We start from the raw sequence: 24,765 nt of genomic DNA, 5'->3' as shown, positions 1-24,765 counted from the left end.
GTGACAGGACAAGGAATAATGGATTTAAACTAAAGAAGGATAGATTTAGACTGGATATGAGGAGGAAACTTTTTACAATGAGGGTGGTGAAACACTGGGACGGGTTGCCCTGAGAAGTAGTGGAGGCCCCATCCCTGGAAACATTCAAGGTCAGGTTGGATGGGGCTCTGAGCAACCTGATCTGGTTAAAGCTGTCCCTGCTCACTGCAGGGTGGTTGGGCTAGATGATCTCTAAAGGTGCCTTCCAACCCAAAGCATTCTATGATTCTATGATTCCATGTTGATAAGGCACACTGCTATGCATAGCACAAAGCAGAGCAGGGAGGGATGGGACAGTGTTTGCATCCAGTCACCTTTGCTTTTCCAGCCCAAATGAGCAGCTTCTCAGTTTTTTTCTGAATCAGTGAGGAGAACACTCAGGGAAAGTCCAGAACAAGGCCTGAATTTAGCATCAGATGTAAAATATGTCTTTGAGCTTCTCTGAGCACTCAGCCAACATCACTGTCACTGGGCTGGTTTAAAAAAAAAAAGGTACCTAATGACATCTCTTCTCAATCTCCTCTGAAAACTAACACAGCCTTTGACAAACAAACAAACAAAAACCCCCAAACCCCACCATTTTGTATGGCAGAGGTAGAACAAAAAAATAATATTAGCTCTCAGGAATCTGCTTCAACAATGGACCCATTTCTGTATTCTCCTCTATACCTTTCACATTTAGTGAAAAGATATATGAAGGATTACATGAAGGTTGACCCTTGGCATAAGTAAAATATGTTACTGCATTATTTGACAGCAAGGAAAAATTGCTTCCTGACTGTGTAATATTGTCCTCATTGTTAAAACAGCCTGCTATATTATAGTGTTGCTCTGTAGCAAAACCACTTTCCATGTCTCTCAAGCTGGCTGTGTTAATAAAAAGCTGTCTGTTTGCCCTTGATGTGTGGGATGTGAGCCTACTAATTATTCTGAAAAGGAATTCCTTCTTGTAGTGTACAATCTGGTCTGTATAATCATACTTTTGGATCCTACTTCTCAGCGCTGAGCCAAAGGCTGGTTAAAGTGGAAGTATCAGGTGATGGTTCAATAGAGCAGTCTCAGTAAAACTCCTCTTGCTCTTTACATGGAATGTCAGTGATGTTTTATCATCCTCGATTACCGCTCCTTGAGCTCTGAAAAGTCTACAGAAAAACTCTGATGCCGAAGTTCAGTGTGGTGTTTATCACAGCTGTAACAGGGTGAAGCAGCACTAGAAACACCCAAAGGGAAAAAAAAAATAGACTACTCTCATTATCAAAAGTCATGGTGTATGCTCAATATCCAGGGTGATCTCATGTCACCAAATGGCATACAGTAACACCAAAGAGAAAGGAGTCATGCTCCTTCTTCAGAGAGGAGGCCAAAAGGACCAGAGTATGAGGAGAGGCATGAACAAAGCTGGAAGCTGGCATGTTAAAAAGAGTGAAGGCCACAATGTCTGCAAAACCTGGTGTGTAGGTCCCACACCAGTAATGATAGTATATTTAGGAACTGGAAGTAGAATAGCTGTTTCAGTGTGGTACTGTCACTGCCCACTACTTTAAAGATGACATTTTATTAAATCAGTTATATTCTTTGAGGATTTTTCACGGCATGAGGTTGCAGGAGCTCAGTCAGTGGTGGGACAGGTGTTTCTGTGCTATGTTCATCATGCGGAGCAGACATGCCATAAGAAGCAGTACATTTTCTACACTGACCAAAGAAGAAGTCTCAGTGGGGGCTACACAAGATTCATTCTGCTGACTACTGCAGCTGCATCACTGCTCAGGGACCACTTGCTGTTTCTGTTGTTGCTCTAGTTTTCCTGTTCTACAAATACATCCACAGGCACTGCCTCCAGGATGCTACTGTTTTAGAGCTGCTTGTATGGTGGCTAGTTATGGCTGAATTAATTTCACCACCTTTTCAAAATTTATTTTTCAAGTGTTGTGTGATCCTTCTAAAATGTTATGGTAATCTGTTAAATAGCGCTGTACAGTTTGGACTCTGAACTTATTTTGCTAGATGCAATGGTTGTAAGTTTCCAATTAACTAAAAATTAAGCATTAACTGGAATACCTTAATTGAAAAAAATATGAAAACATTTTAATAAATTTTTACAATTAGTAATTAGTACTAGTAATTAGCTCCCATAAAGCTGTACCTTGACTTTCTTTCTACACATTTGTAATGCCTAGAGCCTTTCTTAAATCACTCAAGCACGACAATTTTTCAGCCACATTAACTTTCTCTAGCAAGCGTTACTGAACTTGTTCAAGCATAATTTGCTTATGTTATGCCTTTTTGCTTACTCACATGACTAGAGTACTTTTCTCTCCACGCAGTGGCATTACTAAGTCCCTGGGTTCCAGAGAAACATGCTAGGAATACAGATTATAGCTTTCATATTTTGTTTCTGTGGGCTGGGAGCTGCTATTGCTGCTACTGCATCGAATGAGTGGAAAGTCACTAGTCGAGCATCATCTGTTATCACTGCAACCTGGGTTTTCCAGGGTCTTTGGATGAACTGTGCTGGCAACGCACTGGGTGCTTTTCACTGCAGACCTCACCTTACTATCTTCAAAGTAGAAGGTAAGTAAGTGTAATTTAACTGGAACATATGGAGAGCTATGTGTATTGCAAGATGTGAGCCTGAGGAGAAAAAGATTATTTTGGCTTGTGTAAGAGATTATGATTAAAGCATTGTGATGAATATGAGTAAAGGATATTGTAGGCAGAATATCAGAAACAACTTTGTAGGAATTATATGTATTGCAAGAAAGACAGTAAGCTCTACTCTGTGGTTGGTAATATGCGATAAGTATACTGGACAAAGTTCCAGTAAATATGCTGTCAGTAACAAACCACTGTGAGCAGAGAGATGGACTAAACTGTCTTCCAGCTCTAATTTCCATGCAAAAATAAGCGTCCTGCTTGCTGGATGGGGAGAGGAGGAAAGATAGCAAGATCAGTGACAGCTATCAGTACTCTTTTTGGTATCTAATGAAATTAGACAGCAAAGAACCATGTCCACAAATACTATGCAAATATTCACATGCTGGAAATTAAGTGCGCGTGTATATACTTGCTGTATCACAGGCTAATATTTTAACTTTAAAGATTAAAGGTGTGCTGTTTCAGAATGTCCATTTTAATGGAAAGCGTTGGATTTGGAAGCCATCTATCAGAGCGTAAAAACAAATGGGGCCTTCCCTTATATCAAGAACGGGTTTTCTGAGAGACAGGGACTAACTAAAAGTCTACTACGCAATGTATATTTTGCTCTGTGTATAAAGCAGTAGATGAAGAGGTTTGTTCTCTGTTTGTTGTTAAGCCTTGAGACAGTAGGCAAGATAGTGTTTTCAGTGAAACTGTGTGTAAGCAGTCACGAGGGCAGGGGCAAGCGGGACTGCTCTCTCCTGGATGTGGGCAGCACACAAGCAAGATGGAGTCAGAAAAGTAGAGTAGGAAAAAATGGGCTAAGACGCTGAGACACTGGTATTTTAGGGAACCAGAAAAGAAATCCAGGCTAGACAGAATCAGCCTTCCAAAGCTTTTATGAGACCATAAAAAAGCACAATTATAAGATATTAACAGCCAGTGGCTAAACGAGATATAAAATGTACCATTGCATGGTTATTACCATATTACAGAAACAGGGTCATATACACACACCCCCCACACACACATGTGGAAACATGGAAATGCGGTTGTTACAGATCCATACCTTTTCTTGCCTCTCATGCCCCTGTGACATCAAACTGCATGCTGGGCCATACAGATTGACTCTTATATGTACAGAGGATTTTGAGATAAAACTCAGAATCATTTTTGTACACATTTTATCATGCTCTACTCCAAACCATCACAAATCGCATGTGAGGGATGTGAATGGATAAGAATAGTTTTACTTCTTTTAAAGAATGCTGTTCATCAAAAATTACTTAAAAGGCATAGAAACTCACACATATACTTTAAAAGTGAATTTTGTATCTTTGCAAATCACCATTTATGCATTATTTCTATGTCCTGGTTTCAGCTGAGATAGAGTTAATTTTCTTCCTAGTAGCAGGCATAGTGCTGTGGTTTGGATTTAGGATCAGAAGAATGTTGATAACACACTGATGTTTTAGTTGTTGCTAAGTACTGCTTACACTAGTCAAGGACTTTTCAGCTTCCCATGCTCTGCCAGGTGCACAAGAAGCTGGGAGGGGGCACAGCCAGAATAGTTGATCCAAACTGACCAAAGGGCTATTCCATACCATATGACATCATGCTCAGTATATAAACTGGGGGAGTTGGCCGGGGAGCAGCGATCGCTGCTTGGGAACTGTCTGGGTATCGGTCGGCAGGTGGTGAGCAATTGCATTGTGCATCACTTGCTTTGTATATTGTTGTTGTTGTGGTTATTATTATATTGTTGTTATTATCATTACTATTTTACTTTATTTCAATTATTAAACTGTTCTTATCTCAGCCCAGGAGTGTTTCTCACTCTTACTCCTCCGATTCTCTCCCCCATCCCATCGGGGCAGGGGGAGTGAGCGAGCGGCTGCGTGGTGCTTAGTTGCTGGCTGGGGCTAAACCACAACATTCTGCCAAGATTTAAAGAAAAAAACCCAACTCTTCTTCTCAGGCACATATGATCAAATTTATTTAAAGCAATGTAAAGTACTTCAGTAACTAGAAACTACCATTATTCCTATCATTAGTAGTACAAAAGCTGCTTTCAGAATAATGAGCTGTAATCCATTTGCCACTTTGTATTGTTACTATTATTTTGATCACTGGCAGATTGAAACTTGAATAAACAAAACACACATCATTATGTGTGCATCCTTCAAATATATACTTAAGCATCTGAGTAAGATTTTGCATATTTGCTGTCTAGAGTAACGTAGACAAGAAATTCACAACAAATTGAAGTAGCAGACTCTTGTTAAAGTAAGCAAGTAGCAAGCTGCTGTACTGACATTTAGGAAGTCTAATTTTAACCTGCCAGTGCATGCACCAGCAAAGGGTAATGTTACATGTAGCATAAACACTACTGGGAAAGAGTGAGGTATTTTGTTTGGAAAACCTGGTAAACATAAACTCCTGGTAATCCAAGGAAGACAAGAGTTCAACATGGAAAGAGCTTTGCACTCTCACTCTGTCCTACATTGTAAAACAATAAAACACTCAGATTAAAGAAGCAATGAACTCACATCTCTGTCCTCAGAGCTTCAATTTATCATCACTATTGACATACTGACGTCAGGGTGGGCTGGCAATATATTTTTTCTTCTGCACGTTTATGATTTTATGGAACCTATTTGCAACTTGACTCACAGCCAAAGATAACTCTTTTACAAGCTCTTCTGTACCTATCCATCTTCAGGTTACCCCACAGAAAGTATTAGCAGTAAATAATACTAGTCAGTTCTACTCCAAAGCAGATGCATTGGATCATTAAAGTTTTGATTGCACTTTTGGGGGGATTCTGCAGGCGAGGTTTCTACATAAGCTCTATGAAGTTTTAAGGGTTTTTTTCCCCTATTTAAATCACAGTAAACAAAAAACAGACTCCAGCAGTCTTTTTTTTAGCAGGATTACCCTGCGATCACTGGCAATATGTAGATATATACTAGAACTGACGTTCAGCTAAAGGACTAGTTGTGCTAATAGGAGCATAGCCAAGGCAATAAGAGTTCAGCTTCTGCAACGCAGCCCACCTACAGATCTAGAGCGTTTCATGTTTCTGGAAGTATGGGTTAGCACGGCACACTAACAGTATCCAAGCTAGCTGGGCTGTTGACAAATGTACGTGTACGTTCACATGTACAGCCACAGTGTACGCCACTGCAGTGACCGAAACATTCAGATGAAAGATCCTGGAGGAGTACAATGCATTTACTGTAGCACAAATAGTAATAGTGTTGTAGCTGCAGTCATTTAAGGCAATTTTTGTGGGAAGAAATAATATCTTTTATTAAATCAGCTGCTTTGGGAGAAGTATGCAACAAAGTCATTCATCAGATCTGACACAAATACAGCAAGTTTCAAGCTAAATATTATCTGGGAACATTGTCTCTTCAGTTAACTTGGTTATGATTATCAGTGCACCAGATATACTCATGGAAATTATATGATTGAAACCAAGGGGCCATTATACACAGGCATAAACTCACATAGTCAATAAACACCAGAAATTAAAACTAACAGAGACACGATATTGTTTAACAAAATTGCTAATCTCTGATTAACCTCTCAGTCCTTACTAATAAGAAGGACCCACAAAGTACCTTCAAAGGGTGAGCCTGGGAACTAAAGCTCCTAACTGCACTAGAATCAGAGCTATTGTGGACTTCAGAAAGATACTGAATTGTACAGCAGAGTTTCTACCCACCCCATCTCCTCCTAACTCCTTAGTGCTCCACAGGCAGCAGTTACCTCTCTTCTCATTCCTCTCATCTCTATCTCTATCTCTATCTCTATCTCTATCTCTATCTCTATCTCTATCTCTGTCTATATCTCTATCTATATCTATATCTATTTACCTTTTAGTTGTCTATGCTAGCACTGCTTAGATACTTTATTTAAGTATTTTGCTTTTGGTGATGCTAGAGAGAGCTGTTTCATTCACATAAAAAAGAGTAAGTGTAACTAGCAAACTGAAGTGTGCCCACATCCCTTTCCTACGGCACCTCCGTAGTTCATCAGGGCTTCTTCAAATAATTGATTCAGCATTTGGCATGCCTTACCTATGGCGCTGTTTCATGACTCCTCCACACTCTCTGGTTTTCCATGCTACGCATTCAGGGAGGCGTACTGGAAAGTAGAATTGTGCTTCCTTGAACCTTTGCTTGTTTGAGCCTCAGGTCTTCTGCTGGCATCCCTTAGTCTTGCCAGTGCCTGTTTTGATGGAGCCAGGTGGGGCAAGCAGTGCTATCCTGATGGTAGCCAATACGGAAAGGGCAATGCCCATGCATTCTGGGTCACATTGGCAGACAGATTCAGAGCTGCCATTTCACGAAGCTGCCACTGTAATACAGTTAAGAGGTGGAAGGAGGCTGAAACAAGGCAACTGCCGTTGCAGCACCTGCACCCAGAGCAGCCTTGCTTAGTCGAATGCCCTTTGAGTTCATCTGGGTGTGGAGAGCAACGCCAGCCATGCTTCAGGGTGACGCTAGCAACTTTCCCAGAGGGCTCAACCTAGAGCAGGAAAGGACTGACACGAGAGGTTCCCTCACTAGACAGAAGCTTACTGCCAGGGAAAACACACTAGCCGTTTGATTACTGCCAGTCGACAGCGAGCTGGGCAGATTATCTGTGTGGCAGTCGAGGCCACGCTTCTCCTGAGCTTATGAGGAGGGAACTTCATGATAAATCCCCCGGCGGCCAATGCCCTCCGTACTCATCACAAGTGCGGTTACATGGGGGGCAGGCTGAGTGAGGGCTGGGGCCAGAGACTGCGCTCCTGCTCCCCGCTGCCTGCCTGAGTAAGATAAGAACAATTTATCAGTTCTGCACATTCATTTATGCATTTATATTTTCCAAGAGAAGTGAATACCAAAGAAATGAAGCATGCAGTTTAAAAATCTCTCACTCACTTCTGCATTTCACAAATTTAGAAGTCAAAAGTCACCTTGCAATAGCCATCTGCCTCTGGCGGAACACCCTCCCCAACTGTGGTCACATTTCGTCTCTTGTAATGGGTCCAAAATGGGCGCTGCCTGCCTGCTCCCCACGCCCTCCCCGCACCCTGCCCATTGCCCGCAGCCCGCTCCCCGCCCAACTGCTTGCTCCCTGCCCGCTCCCCTCCCGCTCCCCTCCCGCACCCTGCCTGCTCCCTGCCCGCTGCCCGCACCCTGCCTGCACCCTGCCTGCACCCTGCCCTCGCCCTGCCCGCACCCTGCCCGCTCCCCTCCCGCACCCTGCCTGCTCCCTGCCCGCTGCCCGCACCCTGCCCGCTCCCCTCCCTCACCCTGCCCGCTCCCCTCCCGCACCCTGCCCGCTCCCCTCCCGCACCCTGCCCTCGCCCTGCCCGCACCCTGCCTGCTCCCCTCCCGCACCCTGCCCGCTCCCCTCCCGCACCCTGCCCGCTCCCCTCCCGCGCCCTGCCCGCGCCCTGCCCGCACCCTGCCCGCTCCCCTCCCGCGCCCTGCCCGCGCCCTGCCCGCACCCTGCCCGCTCCCCTCCCGCACCCTGCCCGCTCCCCTCCCGCACCCTGCCTGCTCCCCTCCCGCACCCTGCCCGCTGCCCTCCCGCTCCCCTCCCGCGCCCTGCCCGCTCCCCTCCCGCACCCTGCCCGCTCCCCTCCCGCACCCTGCCTGCTCCCCTCCCGCACCCTGCCCGCTCCCCTCCCGCGCCCTGCCCGCGCCCTGCCCGCACCCTGCCCGCTCCCCTCCCGCGCCCTGCCCGCGCCCTGCCCGCACCCTGCCCGCTGCCCGCACCCTGCCCGCTCCCCTCCCGCACCCTGCCTGCTCCCCTCCCGCACCCTGCCCGCTGCCCTCCCGCTCCCCTCCCGCGCCCTGCCCGCTCCCCTCCCGCACCCTGCCCGCTCCCCTCCCGCACCCTGCCTGCTCCCCTCCCGCACCCTGCCCGCTCCCCTCCCGCGCCCTGCCCGCGCCCTGCCCGCACCCTGCCCGCTCCCCTCCCGCGCCCTGCCCGCGCCCTGCCCGCACCCTGCCCGCTCCCCTCCCGCACCCTGCCTGCTCCCTGCCCGCTGCCCGCACCCTGCCCGCTCCCCTCCCGCACCCTGCCTGCTCCCCTCCCGCACCCTGCCCGCTCCCCTCCCGCTCCCCTCCCGCGCCCCTCCCGCTCCCCTCCCGCGCCCTGCCCGCTCCCCTCCCGCACCCTGCCTGCTCCCCTCCCGCACCCTGCCCGCTCCCCTCCCGCGCCCTGCCCGCGCCCTGCCCGCACCCTGCCCGCTCCCTGCCGGCTGCCCGCACCCTGCCCGCACCCTGCCTGCTCCCGCCCGCCGGCGGCGATCGCGCTCCTCTCTCCATGGTGCTGCAGGCGCGGCCCCGGGGCAGCCCCGGCCGTGCCCCCGGGAGGAGCCGCGCCGCCCGGCTGCGGGCAAGAAGCTCCCTCTCCCCCTGGAAAGGCAGCCTCCCTCGCCCCGGCTTCCCCGGGTGAGTGGGCACAGGAGGGGAGCGGTTTCACTGCGCCCAGAGCCAGGGCAAAGCGGCAGCAGGGTGTGGGTTGGGGAGGTCAGAAGGGGAGAGGGCCGGGCCGTCAGGCAGGGGTGAACGGCCGCGGCCATCAGCGGGAAGGGAGAAATCCATCGGGGGGCTTGGCTTCAGAGTGATGGCCAGCCACAGAGGACTCTGCTGAGGGGTAGCCCAGGTAGTCAAAGGGACAGAGTCACCCAGGTCCGATGTTGAGCTTAGAGCATAACTGTCTAAGAACTTTTCTGCAGCAAGCAAATCCTTGTAGGAAAAATGCTAACTGAAGCGAGGTGAGGTTGATTCATGTTCGGTAGACTGAGCCACTCCTCCGTTAAGTTTTTCTGCCCATTGAGTACAATATCCATTTGCTGATTTAGAAAAACAAAGACAAAACAGCATTGGCAAAGTTGCACCAATATAAAAATACATTAGGATTTGTAGCACAAATTTGAGAATGGTGACCATGAGACATGGCCAGAATTTCTCTCCAGAGTTCTATGGCTTGATTCCGAAGTACACTCCATTTCTTAGTAGGCAGAAGGGTAACTGTGCTGATTTTGGCTGAGATAGAGTTAATTTTCTTCAGAGCAGCTAGTATGGGGCTATGTTTTGGATTTCTGCTGAAAACAGTGTTGATAACACAGGGATGTTTTGGCTGTTGCTGAGCAGCACTTACACAGAGCCAAGGCCTTTTCTGCTCCTCACCCCACTCCACCCCACCAGCGAGCAGGCTGGGGGTGCACAAGAAGTTGGGAGGGGACACAGCCGGGACAGCTGACCCCAACTGACCAAAGGGATATCCCAGACCATATGACATCATGCTCAGTATATAAAGCTGGGGGAAGAAGAAGGAAGGGGGGGACATTTGGAGTGATGGCGTTTGTCTTCCCAAGTAACCGTTACACGTGATGGAGCCCTGCTTCCCTGGAGATGGCTGAACACCTGCCTGCCCATGGGACGTAGTGAATGAATTCCTTGTTTTGCTTTGCTTGCGTGCGCGGCTTTTGTTTTACCTATTAAACTATCTTTATCTCAACCCATGAGCTTTCTCACTTTTCCTCTTCCGATTCTTTCCCCCATCCCACCGGGATGAGTGAGTGGCTGTGTGGTGCTTAGTTGCTGGCTGGGGTTGAACCACAACAGTCACTGTTCGGACTGATTGAAATGCTGATTCCAGCATGGGGACTTTTGTGTATGCAGTGAAACAGGGTGTTAAATCTCAGCAACAAAAGATTCTCCGCTCTCACAGTTTGCCTCTACTGTAGCAAGCCTCTTTCCAAGTTCATGTCCTCTGTTCTGACATTAGATGACTAGGTCTGCTCTCCTCTCAAACAAGACAGCCTGAAATACGTGTTTGGTCCCTAGAGGAAGATGGTAATGCAGTAGAGGTCATGAGATGTCATGACAACATACAGCAAACGTTTTTGGAATCTGTTATATATTGTATATTATTGCCCACCTTCTCCCCTCCCCCCACCCCCAAAAGTGAAAGAAGAGAGTAAATTAAAAAGTTCAGCCTAGGTAAGAGTTAGTCTGAGGAATAATGGGTCTTATTAGGGTGGTTTCAAGAGGGGGAAGGAATTGAATGATATGTAGCAGAGCCATTCACGAAGCAGAGTTCCATGTTTGACCTAGCAGCCCCCAGCAGAACAGATATGAACTGAAGGAGGGGGCTAACTCCCAAGTATCCAAGAGATTTCCCCCCAGGGAGCTCCAGCAGCAGCTTTGCAGTAGATCCAGAGCAAAACCCAGAGCTTCCATGGGGATGCTAAGTTCCAGAGGAAGCATCCAGAGCTGAGGAGTCCCCCAAGAGGCAAGACAGCTCTGTGAAACCTGGATTTTTGGATCTCAGAGCTGAAACATAGGCTAGAGATTTTGAAGTGGTTCACAAGGAATCCTGCTGCCAAATTTTGTTTTCTCTTCGAGCTCTTTGTTTCCAAGATTTTAATCTACAAGCTCTGAAAATTCATTAATTTAAACCACAATGAATCACTATTTACTGCTATTTACTATGAAGACTGTCTGGCGCTAGTCAATTACCTCAACCAGAATAGTCCAGAGCTATGGGGCAGACTGGGAAGAGGTGTGCCTAGTGGGGGATCTGCAGCCAGAAAGATACACAAAGGTAATCCAGGAAATGCAGGACTAGACTGCATGGGGCCAGCTGGAAAACACTGAGGGTGGAGGCTTTCACAGCCAGCTGCCAGTTTTGGAGGAGAAGCTAATGGCAGGTTACAAAGGACAGACTCTGACACTGCTTTGAAATCTGCAGGATTCCAGGAAAACATAAGGCATTGCAGACCAGCCTTCCTTTTTAGCTTTTGTTTACACCTGGCAATTTGACAGTATCTCTGCAATTCTCTTTTTGTGCTATAAGCCTTCTGTCTTCCCACCTCTGTACAAGACAGATGTTATGGTGCTGAGATCTTTTTCACTTTTGCCAAGACCTGGACAAGACCAATGCTGCTTGTGCTTCTCTTCAGTCATTCTTACAGAATTTTGCCTGCTGGACAGTCCCCCAGAAGTGGTCTTCGTTTGCAGAAAATCAGTGAGGAAATCTGGAAGGTGCAAAGTGCTGCTATCTGCTAGTGTGGTTCCCATGCAGCTGGTGCAAGGATGGGAATGCAAAGCTTGTTATTGGGACATTAATAACAAAGCTCTTTCATCTTCTAATACTCACGTCAGGATAGATCGTTATCTCTGCTTTGCCTTTAGCTTTCTTTGATTACTCCTACATAGCAGCAGACAGTATACTGCAAAATGAGTAGGACTCAGCAGTAACTGGTATGCAGCCAATGTCTTAAAATACCTCTGTTCAAACAGGTTTTGTACCCTGGTCTGCCTTGTGAGCACTGAGGAGGGTGAGGAGAGCTTCCCTGTAGCGTGCACTGAGGACCCTAGAGCCAATGTACCTCTTCTAATTTTTTAGCAGTCATGCTACAACCAGAGCTTCATTCAAAGTTACAGAGACACAATCCATTTCATTTTTGAAAGTCCCTGCAGCAGGAGGGGAGAGGAGATCTGGCAAAACCAGCCGTGGTTGGTGGGTGGGTGAGAGAACGAGACTGAAATACAAATCATTAAAGCTGATGATTTTGGAATTCACACTGCTGAGATTTAAGAGTTTAAATCTTTAGCCTTCTAGCACATATGACATTTCCAGGGAGCGGTGCAAGGGGGAGGAGAGAGGCTGAGCAGCAAACAACTTGGGAATGGGTATAGGGGAATGGGCATGAGATGAGAAATTGTAGAAAAAAAAAAATCTATGTACATAAAAATCTCTGCTGTGGCTACCATTGGCTGGGCAGGTGTGAGTTAAGTGCCTATTTGGTAGAGAAAACAAATCACTGCACAGACAACAGGGGTCTTACATCCCTGAATGCAAGTGTTACTCTATGTCTCATGGTACTTACACATAGTTTTGCAATGTCAAGCAAGATGCCAGATGAGCGAAGCCATTTTAGTGGAGCTTGCACATGGGATTCCTCTCCATATCCCACATGCATCAAGTCCCACAATGTCCAATTATCCTTACAAGCCTTCCCTGGAGTGGATGCTATGGGGCTCTCTGGTGGTCTAGAGGCTGATCGACGCATCCTCTTGGGTGTTTCACTGATTCAAATGAGACCAAACGCTTGGAGCAGAGGTGTTACCAGGGGTGTTACTGAGGGCTTCAGATTCCCACTTTTTCAGGGCACTTATTCCTTGACTTAGTCCTGGTGCCAGTACTGTGAGGGACCTCTGGCTGTGCCTAGCAGATGCCTGCAATCCACTCAGTCTTCTCTCTACAGACAAGACGTTGAAGCCCAGGGCTCCTGCATGGCTTTCCTCTCCAGGGATGCATTTCCTAACACAGGAGATAGCACATCAGCTCAGGTGGCTGTGCCTTAAAGCAGGGCTTTGTTATGTGCAAGGGCACTTCCTTTTCCCACACCATGCCTCTCCGTTCATGGCCTCATTTGCCCAGCACAGCTGTGCAGCAGCTCATGGACCTGCTGACCAAATGATCTTAGCATGGGGGCGAGCAGCCAGCAGTTCAGGCAGTGAGGAGAAGCCTGGAAGGGCGCAGCTGAGACGGGTCCCAAGATGAGACAGACAGGCCTGGCAAGGGGGTACCTGGCAAGGAAAGGGGCACTTCTGATGACATTTCACTATTGAAGTGAAGAAGCAGCACCTCTCTTTTGATGGTATTCAGGATTTAATAATGGGTTTGTGTCATTAAAATCTTCCTGGATTTTATTACTTCTCTTTTTTTAAAAACAGAAATATATTCAAAACAAAATTCAAGTCACAAAGCCAAGCATTCAAACCTTCATTAGCTTCACTGTTAATAATAAGCCAGCAAAGTCTTTCTGTTCCAGGGGATGCTTTCTGTCAGAGAGAAATGAACCGAAATGCATGAAACCAGGGTCAAAGTAAACAGAATGAGACATGTCAAGAAGAGTCACTTGATGGGGTGGCACAGGTAACCAACAACACTGAGCAGACATCTACCAGAATCTGTTAGTGTAGACCCTGCGAACTGGCATTTAGCTAGCTGAGGTCAGTCAAGAACAAGGATGGTGGCTAAATAGGATGGACCCGTCAAACAAGACGGCCATGTATCTACTTCATGCCGGGGACAGGACTGACAGGGGATGAGCAAATGTGCTGGCCTGGAGAGAAAGCTGGAAAGCCAGATTCTTGTTCTGCACCTACGATGACCTTTTATGGGATGCTTGGAGATACTGTTGTCTGCCCAAATATTAAAAAATCTAGAACTTAAACGTTTATGGTCTTAATTCTGCAAAGCACATACTGAAATTCAGGCATGTGCAAAGTGTCCTGTGAACATTTTGTTCAACTCTCGCCTTAAATACCTTGTACTGGTCACCCAGACATTTGCCCTCTAAATTTCTAAAAAAGGACCCGAAACAGTTAAAAAAGCAGAGGCATTGAAGATTTCTAAAGACCATGTGCAACAGTCTACTAATGTGATCGTTTTACAGTTATGTTTCTTTTTTACTGTGTTAACTTCTTCTAAAGAAAATGTCTGTTAGTCTGGAGGTAATTAACCAAGCTCTAGTAAAACATGTCCTCAGGATTAACCTGCTTAAAGATAGAATTTTTAAATTCCACATCTTGAGCTAAGATTTATGTTGTACTATTGAACAGTTTTCCGTAAATCAAGACTTCCACATGGTAGATTTTAATACTTTTAATACACCATCAGCTGGATATGTCATTAATCTTATAAGATTATTTTAGGTTAGACTCCAAAATTTCCCTTCTAGCCCCCCATTTTCCCGAAAGTTAATTACACAGACGCTACTAGTATTTGAAAGAGTACAATTACATAACCTGACAGTCAAAATGAGAAGCAAAACTGAATACTTGAAGATCCTCACAAATTTGCTTTCATAATAATAATATATACTGGTTTTCTACCAGGTCCACTCTACCAATTTTCATACTTGCTATTTTTTTTGTATCCAGCTAAGATGTGAGGCTACTCTTCTGCAGATACCAGTCAGACAGAAAGATGTGTCTTGGGCTCACATTCAGGGCAACGCACACTGATTCATATTTCCAAAGGAAATGAGAGCTCAGAAGTTCTAAATTTCCGCTGCAGATGGAAATCCGCCAAAACCTTGTTATTTGGAGACTGCCTTTTCCTTCTTCACAAATGAATTTCTAAACAATAACACAGAATGTCACATAAAAGCCTTTCTATTGACATTTCATCCTGTAAGCAGCAAAAGCAGAAACCAAACCCAAGCCACTAAGAAACAGTGAAAGTGACTCACTAACTGTATCTCCATACAGTTTTTAATTGGGCGACCAGGAGAACAGGAGTCTCCAGAGTTATAAGCAGCTTCTCCACTGCAAGCCCACCACAAGCCCAAGCTGCTGCCCTAGGCTGGCTTCCCATCCCCAGCAAGCATCACACCACGTACTCGGCCCTGAGTCAGCCACCTTTTGTTAATAACAGCAGTAGTTATCTCACAAAGTGGGGAGAAGAGGTAACTTAATTAACTAAATAATCATTAATGGCATCTGGCTTTTCCATAGCATATTTTTATTGGAAGTGTTCCAGCTTACAAAACAGATGATACTATTATATCCCAGAAAAAACAATGCAATAGACAATGTCACTTTAATTTACACCACCTTTCAACATCTTCATGCCGCAAGTAGTTTTGCTTTACTCGGTAGCTATTACAAAACCTCCAATGTCATGATTACTTAATATTCTCTGTAGAAACCTAGTGGTTTACAATTAATCTTCACAGAAATCCAGCATTTTAAAGTGTCAGTAACTCTTGAGCCTCCGTGTGCAGCAAGGCTCAGGTCCCCTTTAAGCAGACTGGCTTGGTGCAGGTCTGGGACCCAACAGGGCTTTTGACCCTCATGAGTGCATCCTCATTTCAGATCGAAGCTCCCTGTGAAGACGTCCTTTCAGTGCAAAAGGCAAAGGTTCTTCAGCTTTCCTGTTGAGCTGAGTGTCATCTTGTTAGGCTACAAAATCTCTACACTGGCTGTATCCAGAAATGGGATTTGTTGAAAGCCCAAGGTGATGTGACCTGACCAAAAAACCACACCAGCTGAGAAGTCACCCAGCATCCTAGTCAGAGCTTCTTGCCCTGCGGTCCCAGGAGCTGAGCAAGCACTGTGGGCTGGCACTGCTCACCAAGCTCTGCTAGGAAGGTCACTGCCTGTGGCACTGTGAACACAGCATGGCCATCCTGCACATCCCTGGCCAACCCCACAGCCTTCATCATCTTTGCTTTTCTCCCTCAGCCTTGCTCTCCCAAGGGCATCTCCAGCTGAGACTGCCACAGGGCTCTTCTTGTGTTTCCAGCCGACGCTGGAGTGCGACAGCACAGGTTGCAGAAGGACCATCACGTCCCTGCTGCCTCTGTGTAGGCATTTGAGATGGGTACATCCTTCCCAGAGGTGCAGGGAGCCCGGCTGAGGTACAAGGTGGGATAGTCAAAAGCAAAGAAATAATCTACAGCTGGAAATGTGTGTCCTTGAGGGAGTGGGAGGCCACATATGGTAGAACCACCTTCCTCTAAAGCAAATGAGATGCAGAGTGGTTGGAGATGGTGAGGTTCAGTGCATGGGTATAGCAGGGAGTGAAGGGGCTGTGCTTCTCCAGCTCTGTGCATCTCAGCTGCTTTCCAGACCCTCACTCTCAGAGGGTCAATGGCTGGTTGGGTCTCTGTGCTTAGGACATGCTGCACTGCCACAACCTTGCTTTGGCCTGGCCTTCACTGGGGGTGCAGACTCCCCCAAACCACGACTCAGCTAACTCACTTCTGAACAGCGAAGCTCTCCTGCCCTGGGTGGTGGTGGTGGTCCTTCTCGAGGGGCTGCGCTTGGCACAGCTGGGGAGGGAGGCAGGAGGAGAGACGGGCAGCCAAAGCCAGAATCCCTCCCTGCAGGCAGCAGTTACCATCTGTGGGCGAACTCCTGCCCAGACACACGGTGCAGGGGTGCGATGGGCTGCGAGGGGGATGGCTGCGTGGGGTGGCGAGTCCTTCCCCTCCCTCCCCTCAGCACACACGGAGCAGAGCACTGTGGGTGTTAACAGGAACAAGCATAAACATTTCCAGGCAAGGTACTTAACACAAGTCTGTTTGCCAAATGGCTTCGCTACCTTCTTTGGTTAAGGTTAAGAGAAATGTTGTTGCTCAAAGGAGAAAACAAGTGGGGATGTTTTCCCCCCTCACCCTTCCTGTCTGCAAATCCAGGCATCCCTGGTCTGCAGTTCCTTATAAACAAAAGAAGGAGCTTTTGTGGAGCCTGTTGATAAGAGGGAGTCCACGCCACCCCACATCCCATAGATTTTTATTATTATTTTTCTGTTTGCAATAATATGCAAATGTTTGAGCACTTCCTAAGGTCACTCGCTAGTTGTGCTGCAGTGTGGTGATTGCTCCAGTTACTGCAGAGACCTAAGGGCAAGCCCGGGGCAGAGTAAGGCACGACCGGTTGTCTGGGCCAGTTGATAGGATTTGCAGTTGATGAACAAGATCTGAGTGTGCAAGACTCAGATGTGCCCTGGTGAAAGGAGAGTCAGGGAGACAGGAAAGGCTTTCTCTTGCACTCCTCATTCCTGGGAACAGTTTGCAAGGAGACAAAACGCTTGCAGCCAAGGAAAAAGAGTCCAGCGTGCAACAGCTGGGGCACAGGGCAGGCAGAGAGCTCTTGATAAAACATGTAGGCCACAGCCACCCAAAATACATCAGACAGCTTGACGGAAGCAGATAATTAGGAAAGCAGAAAGTGACTGCGCGAGGTGCAAAGGCTCTGCCTTGACCTGGTGGTGACAACCTGGCAACTGCTTGCACGAGAGGGACCAGCCAAAGGCTAACTGCTCAAGTGGGAGAAATTAGATCATTTCCAAAACCTTCTAGCATTTTAATCAAAAGAATGAGTGGGAGCCTTTATTTAAGGAATCTGAGTGCTTTCAACCACCTGTTCTTTACAATTTTACCACCTTGGATCATTTCAAATAAAAATCGGTGTCCAGCAACAGACTTCCACATTGTGCCTGCTTGCTCACATGGCCTTGCAGCAAGATGGCCACAGTTTGTAATGCTGAAGGGAAAGCACTGCTGAATAAGGGAGAGGAACTAGGAAGCCAAGAAATATATTTTAGGTGTGCAAAACTCCTAAGTACCTTTTTAAAAGACGAAGGAATGATGAGGACAAGTCTGTTCCCAAACAAGACTCATTTCTATTATACATGAGTCATGCAAAGTGATTTTTAGAGCCAGAGATTTTTTTCACTGGCATTGCTTACTTTTCTCAGTAAGCGAAAGAAATAACATTACTTCAGGGTCTGAAGTTCACTGGGTCACATCTGCTTTCACTCAGTTCTACCAACAACAGTACTTTCTAAATGGATTTATTTCTTTTTTTTTTTTCTTTTCTCTCAACATCTTTGCAGCCTTACTGTCTCCGTCATGTCACTAGCAGAGACAGGATCATAAATTAGTTCAGTGCTACGTATGACCCGGTATTGTTGCTCAAGTAATGTTAAGTTTTTATAATCTATCCCCTCCTTTGCCTCAAAATACCTACCTTCTCCTTTCTAAATAACTTACTGGTAACTCAACAGAAAATAATTTCCACAAGCTTCTAGTCAGCTATCAGGTCTGTGTAGATACCCAGCAGGGATCAATCCAATATCCAGCATCCTCCCACTTGGGATCAGGCAATGCATGACATATAGATTGTACTGTGTTGAAAAAAAAAAAAAAGCAGGTCTTTATAAAAAAGCGCTTGTCTGGAAGATGTGAGGTGGCTTCTGCTTGGCCCAAGCAAAGCCTCTGCTGCGGTACTGTGTCCAGTTTGGGTACTACACTTGAAGCAAGACAGAGCACTTTGAAAGCACACAGATAAAAGCAACTAGAACCCCTCAAGTTTACGAAACATGGACTATGAGGAAAGACTGGAAGAGTTAAGACTGTTTAGTCTAAAGAGCAGACTAACCGTAGGCACAAAAATAGCTTTCCAATACGTAAAAAGTGGCTGTAAACAGGAAGAGCATAATCAGTTCCCCATGTCCAGGGGCAGTACCACAAGAAATGGTGAGCCTGGATTACCACAAAGACTATTCGCAGTTTTAGCATTATACTCTAAAAACAACTGTCCTTTTCTGTCTGTCTACGGGCAGATTAGGTCTAAGCCTTAGTTTAATTTTGTTACTCTGTGGTTGTTTTACTCTGTGGTTACCTGAATCAGCTCAACCTTATACCCCATGGTCAGTTCTAGCTGCCAGAAGTGAAATGTGCCCCCTGAAGTCCTTCACTCTTCTGTCTCGGACTCCCCCTTGCAGCCTGCTTAGGTGGAAAGCTGTATTTCAGAAAATATAATCTATAAAGTGTCTATCCACTGGTTAGTAGCCTTTGGTCTACGAAGGTCTTTCAGTGGACTTTTGGTCTCCAAAGGTTGGTTGGTATTAAATCCTCTTGCACTTTTTTTATATACATTTCCTACTTTTTGTCTGAATTTGGAGTAGGCATTTTGCTCTGAGCTTGCAGAGCACGTAGCTCTGTGTAACACATTTGATGCCCATGATTTGGCCTAGATATTGCTGAGAGATCTACAGCCCTGATGAAAGGCAGCACACTCACATTCATCCCATTTCACTTTTCTGTGCTATTTTCACTGCCAAACAATATTCTCCTAACATATCTGAAACAGCCCAAAATGGAGGAGGTGGGAAGACAATATAGGCCAAAATGCTTGAAGTACTCAAGCTGTATGTTATCTTCCTTGTATCAAATATAAACTGTATCAAATATAAACCATATCAAATATAAAGCCTGTATTTAGACTGGAATCTGAACAAAAACTGTCCAGTTAACGGCCAGCTCAGGGAAGAGTCAAGAGAGGCTGGCAGGGAGAGACAATGCTTTTGAATAAGCTTCCTATCCTCTGTAACAGCTGAGATTTGCCATGAGATTGCAATTTTGTGTACATAACAGAGAGTCACGCATTAGTAATCTTGAATGGTGTGGGTTCCACAGTTCTCTTCTATTCCTACCTAGGAGATGTTGTCCTGCTTCATCAGGCACCTGAAGTTGGGCACAGATGAGGTGCTAAAATTGCTGCACTGGATCTTAAGCATAGGTTTAGGATTTATCCCAGACCACTTTAGACATCTGCGGTGTAAAATGCTGTGTGGGAGGTAGTCACCCTGTGATCTCCTTATAGTCAACAGGGACAGGGGATCGTGTCATCGTCTAGGACAGGATCCATCCTATCCCTGGGGTACTCCTACACCAAGTCAGAAGGGCAGTCTAGACATGCCAATTGACAGTAAAGCAGATGGATGATTAGTGAAGGTATGAACATACTGGGCAGGATTCGACTGAATCCCATCCTGACTCAGCAGATACCTGCAGATGAATCCTACCCTACCTCAGATCAGTTGGATGTAATTTATACCCACAACTTTCAATCCAAAACAAAGTGCACATGGAGAGCAATTTCTTCCTTTCCTCCTGCAGCTTATTTTCCCATATTTCACAACTGTTCCTTCTCCCAGTCTGTGCCCAAAGGGAGCAACACTTTCACCCAAAACTGCTGCAGGGGTAGAGCACTGCAGCCCTTAAAATGTCACCTCAGATTGAGGAGCTCCTCTCCATCCCACATTACTAAGTCTTCATTGAATAGACTTTACCTGACCAGGACTCAACTGGCCTTGATGTGCAAAGCCTTGTCGCCCCTTCTTTCCACACAGCCTGGATGCCCCAATGAAATCCATGTTCTTCTTTAGCCATAGTGTGATGATGGGCATGAGTATGGAAAACAAGTCTCTGGTAGGCATTCGCTGACAGCCTGGATCTCACGCAAGAGATAACATCAGCTATTTCAAAAACTAAGCCTGCCATTTGTTCTTTTGATCAACCTTTTACATAAAACACGCTCTGTGTGCATGTGTGCACACACAAAGTCAAGCTGTCCCTCATTTTCCTTGTGCAGAAATAATGCTATCCTTCTTCAGAGATGCTTCACTAATACCAGGCTAGTGGAGAAGTAGTTACAGCAGGCAAAAAGGCTAATCAAGAGGAAGAGCTGGTTAAGCTCAGTTGTTCAAGGCTATATCATTGCCAGGCAGCTTTTGGGAATCAGTGGACATTTTCATAAAGTGTTTAATAGTTAGAATGCACTGAGACAATATAAACCCTTTCCAAAGGAGCCCTTTGTTGAAATTTTGGCAGTATATCTTTGGCTGGAGTCAAATAAATTAGTCACCAGATAAATCAGTCATGCCAGCTATGAGAGTGATACCAAAATAAACAGAATGTTTTAGTCAAATCCATGAAACAAAAGGATCAGCAAATCTTATTTAAAATTCCCCCATGCAATTGATGCATAATTAAGCTTCTAAACATGAATGCAAGTGTGCTGTTCCAGAGTATGTGACGATGAAGATTGTATCTTTGAAAGTAAATGGGGATCTCCGGATGTGATTAAAAGTAATTTTTGAATTGCTGGTTCCAAGTTCCTACTGGCAAAATTCAAGAAATTCAAAGCCTGAGTCATTCCTAAATTACTGCAGTTTTGACGCCAGGGAAACTCCACAGATTTTGATGTAGTTACACCAGACTCAGACTGAATCAGGCCCTCAGAACTTAGTCCTATTAAAAATGTATTGTCAAATATTTTTAAAAGAAAATGTCAGGATAATTTTATAGAAATCACATTCTACAACAAAAACACTGGGGAAGAAGTGCAATACCAGCAACTTGACTGCCTTATCCCAAACATGTTGCCTTAAGTAAACTGCCTTACCAGGTCTAAAATACACAACCAACCTGAACTCTTTTAAATTTTTCTTGTCCTAAAATACAGACAAAATAATAACAATGATACCTTTATAATTATTCCAGTTATCCTTATGTTTAGCTCATATATTAATCATTACTTTCATATAAAATACTTTTCAAAAGCTACTTCTTTTACCACTGTCCTTACCCCACTCCTTGGGATGCCTGTCAGTCTGGCAAAGGACCCAGGTCCTAGGAGGGGAGAAGTAGGGCATGAGAAAGAGACCATCGGCTGTAGCAGTGTGACCAGGAGGCATCTTGTGGGAGGGAAGAAGCATTGCTCTTAAATGGGTTGAGGAAGTTAAAAATGTTGTGAGGAAGCTTTTATTATCTCGTTAGTGTTTGTTTCCTAATAGCTGCTATCTTAGCCCAAAATACTACACTTTGGGTGCCTAATGTCGGATAAGTAAGCAGACTAACTGGCCTTGTGCATAGAGGATGCAGTTTTCACTGGTTTTGGTTGTCCAAGCCTTTGGACTCAAGTCTGGAAAGGATGCAGGGACAGATTCTCCTTTACCTGGAGATGTGCATTTAGACACATCGAGTCTTGCGGCTTTGATGTGAATCTCCCACTGTCCTCCCATCACACACTTTCCTATGTTAGTGCCAGCGCTCCCGTCCTGTGCAGACGGGGCCACCTCTGTCCTGCTCTGATCTTCCCTACGCCAAGTGCAGCTGATGATCGTGTCCTTCAGGCAAGGAGACCTGCAAGGGGATGGCTTGTGTATGGATGACCCACACCCAAGTATTAAAGCAAATCCATTTCAGCTCAGGTTGATGATGGGATTCCTAACAGAGGCAGTACAGAGAGGTAGGATTTCCCCTCCTTTCCATTACTGGCCACTTGTTCCCACGAGATACCTCTCCCAAAAACTAAACCCACTCCTCACTTACCAAGTCCCTTAGTAGGACATATGCAAAAAGTAACAGCCTTTGTCACATTTATTCACTAATGTTGTATTCAACACGCTTATACAGAAAGGACAGGCCATCACCTCCGCGCACACCCACCAAATTCCACTGAAAAGAGACAAGGGAACAAGCTTCAGATGTATATTCTTTGGCAGAATATCCTCAAAGCAGAGAAATTACACATTTTCTCATGGGAATGTAGGAGCCTCGTTGACATTTGGCAATGTGGCCACTAGTAGTGCTAAAGTTTGACTTACATTACTTCCCTTTTACAGTAGCTTGTGTACTATTGAATACCATATCTACGTTTTAATTCCAGCAATAATGTTGTGTTCTTTCTCTTGAAGGATCAGACTGAAGTCAATACTGTATTTGCATCAGAAAGGCTGTGCCACTTTCATTATTACCATAAACCACACTTTTTAGATTTTAGAACTGACAAGGACAAGAAGGAAAATATTGCTTCATAGTGTGCTTAGGGCATTTGTGAATCTGATTCTGCTTCATGAGATATTTTCAATGCTCTGCTGATGGTCAGCTATGTTCACATATTTTGGGGATTACATCTCTCCCATGCAGTGTTCCACAAAGGAACGAAACACAGGCATTGTGCTCTGTTTGCACTTATCAGGAACTACTGAAACCAGAACAAATGTTTATTATTTATTATTATTATTATTGGCTTCTAGGAGTACATCTTGTAATAGGCACTGTGCAAACACAGAACACAAAGGACAGCTCTGTCCCAAAGCGTTTATAATCTAGAGAGCAAAATTCAAAAGAAGCAGGTCAGTTTACGCTATAAAGGAGGAGGAAGAAGGAGGTGGAGGAAGGAGGTGGAAGAAGAAGATCAAGCTTGTTTGATTATGCTGCTTCACAAAAAGCAAAGGGAAAAAAATCCTTTGGATTGGTGGGATTTGTAGGCTCTTTGTCAGGCTGTTCTTCTGGGGTGCTGGGAGCTACTCCACCAGCCACCACTGCGTTTCCCAGCTTGGAATCATTTCTGTCAAAATTGAGATGGTACAGCACCCCAGCTCTCCTTTTGAAATGTTTTATAGTTTATAGTTACTCGGCGTCTTGAAGAAAAGGATCAAAATGTCCAGTCAGACAGCAACCAGAAATGAGACGGGAGCCAGAACCATTCGCCACAGGATGACTGCCGGATAGGAAACCACGTCCACGATGGCGGCAGCCGTGGGCTCATCAGCCCCCTCCTGCTCTGCGGCGCCCGCGGGACTGCGGAGGGCACCTTCCTCTGCTGGGCTGTGCAGGTGGCCAGCCCACGAATGGCAGAGCATTAGAGATGGGAAACTGGATCCAGTCCTCTCCAGCCCTTGAGTTTCATACAAAACCTTAGTGCATCTTAGGGCAAAACATAGTCTGTATGATGAGGGGGTGCTCTGGGGTGGTTGATCAGCACTGGAGCTAGAGAACAAGCTTGTGAAAAAGGGACTAATTATGAAAGCGAGAAAAGCTCAGCTCTGAAACCCCATGGCCACTTTCTTGAATTGTTTAATGATTTCCAAGTTGGTGATAGCACCAGAATACTTTTCTGGTATCAGTACAAGAAAGATTCAAATGGTACCTCCACTCACCACCTCAGACAAATCATATTTTAAATTGATTTATCTGTTTTCCAAGGAAAAAATAATTAGGGTTTGACTGTTTAGCTCCAATCTATTTTACACAGATAATGCTTTTAAAGAGGGGGTTCAGATTAAAATAACTTTCTTGAGAGGAGGACATAAGACAAGAGAGATTTCCTGGGGAAAGATGTCTCTAACTTTTACTCTATTCAGACAACAATGGATGTTAACATATGTGATTAAAGTTTAAACTTACACCCAGTACTCATTAATCTGCTTATAGCTTCCCTCAGCAATTATCAGTGAAAAGGTATACACTAAGACTGATGTAATTAACCTGGGTTTATGTAAGTCTGGGGCATGACATCTCATTTGAAAGGGAGCTAGCACGTCCTTTCATAAGCCGGGGAACTCCAGAGGAGCCTCAGCTGGGAGCGCTGTGGTGTGTTGGCTCACTCAGAGAGGGCAGGGGCTGCCGGGGAGCTAGGCACAAGTCTAAAAATAATCTTGCAAATAATGTGACAGAATTAGGAATACTTTAATTTACACGCGTGTAGTTTCAATAGCTCACGCTGTAGCTTGGCCAGCAATAACAGAGTTCCTATTTGCTAGCTAAGCTAACAAAGGACCGAAAAGTAGCAGGTTCAGCACACATCCCTGCAGACCCCTTCTGAGGGCATCGTGGACAGAAAGCCACTGATGATTCAGTGGGTGTTTGGGGTCTCTGCTTTAGGGTGATTTCAGCAAATTTCATATTGGTTTTGTTGA

At 45.6% G+C, this 24,765-nt stretch overlaps 1 protein-coding gene across 1 annotated transcript in view; it reads left to right on the top strand.

Annotated features, from left to right (window-relative positions):
- The first annotated feature begins 2,540 nt into the window (after window positions 1-2,540).
- The window catches only part of CLDN10 (claudin 10), a 64,239-nt gene continuing 42,014 nt past the window's right edge, over window positions 2,541-24,765 (top strand). The window contains exon 1 of the mRNA XM_075727590.1: window positions 2,541-2,610. Coding sequence (XP_075583705.1) covers window positions 2,541-2,610 — 70 coding nt within the window. The remainder of the gene's footprint in view (window positions 2,611-24,765) is intronic.

This window comes from Pelecanus crispus, chromosome 1 (genome assembly GCF_030463565.1).
Source record: "Pelecanus crispus isolate bPelCri1 chromosome 1, bPelCri1.pri, whole genome shotgun sequence".
Lineage (NCBI taxonomy): Eukaryota > Metazoa > Chordata > Aves > Pelecaniformes > Pelecanidae > Pelecanus > Pelecanus crispus.
This window is presented reverse-complemented; position numbering and strand designations above follow the sequence as displayed.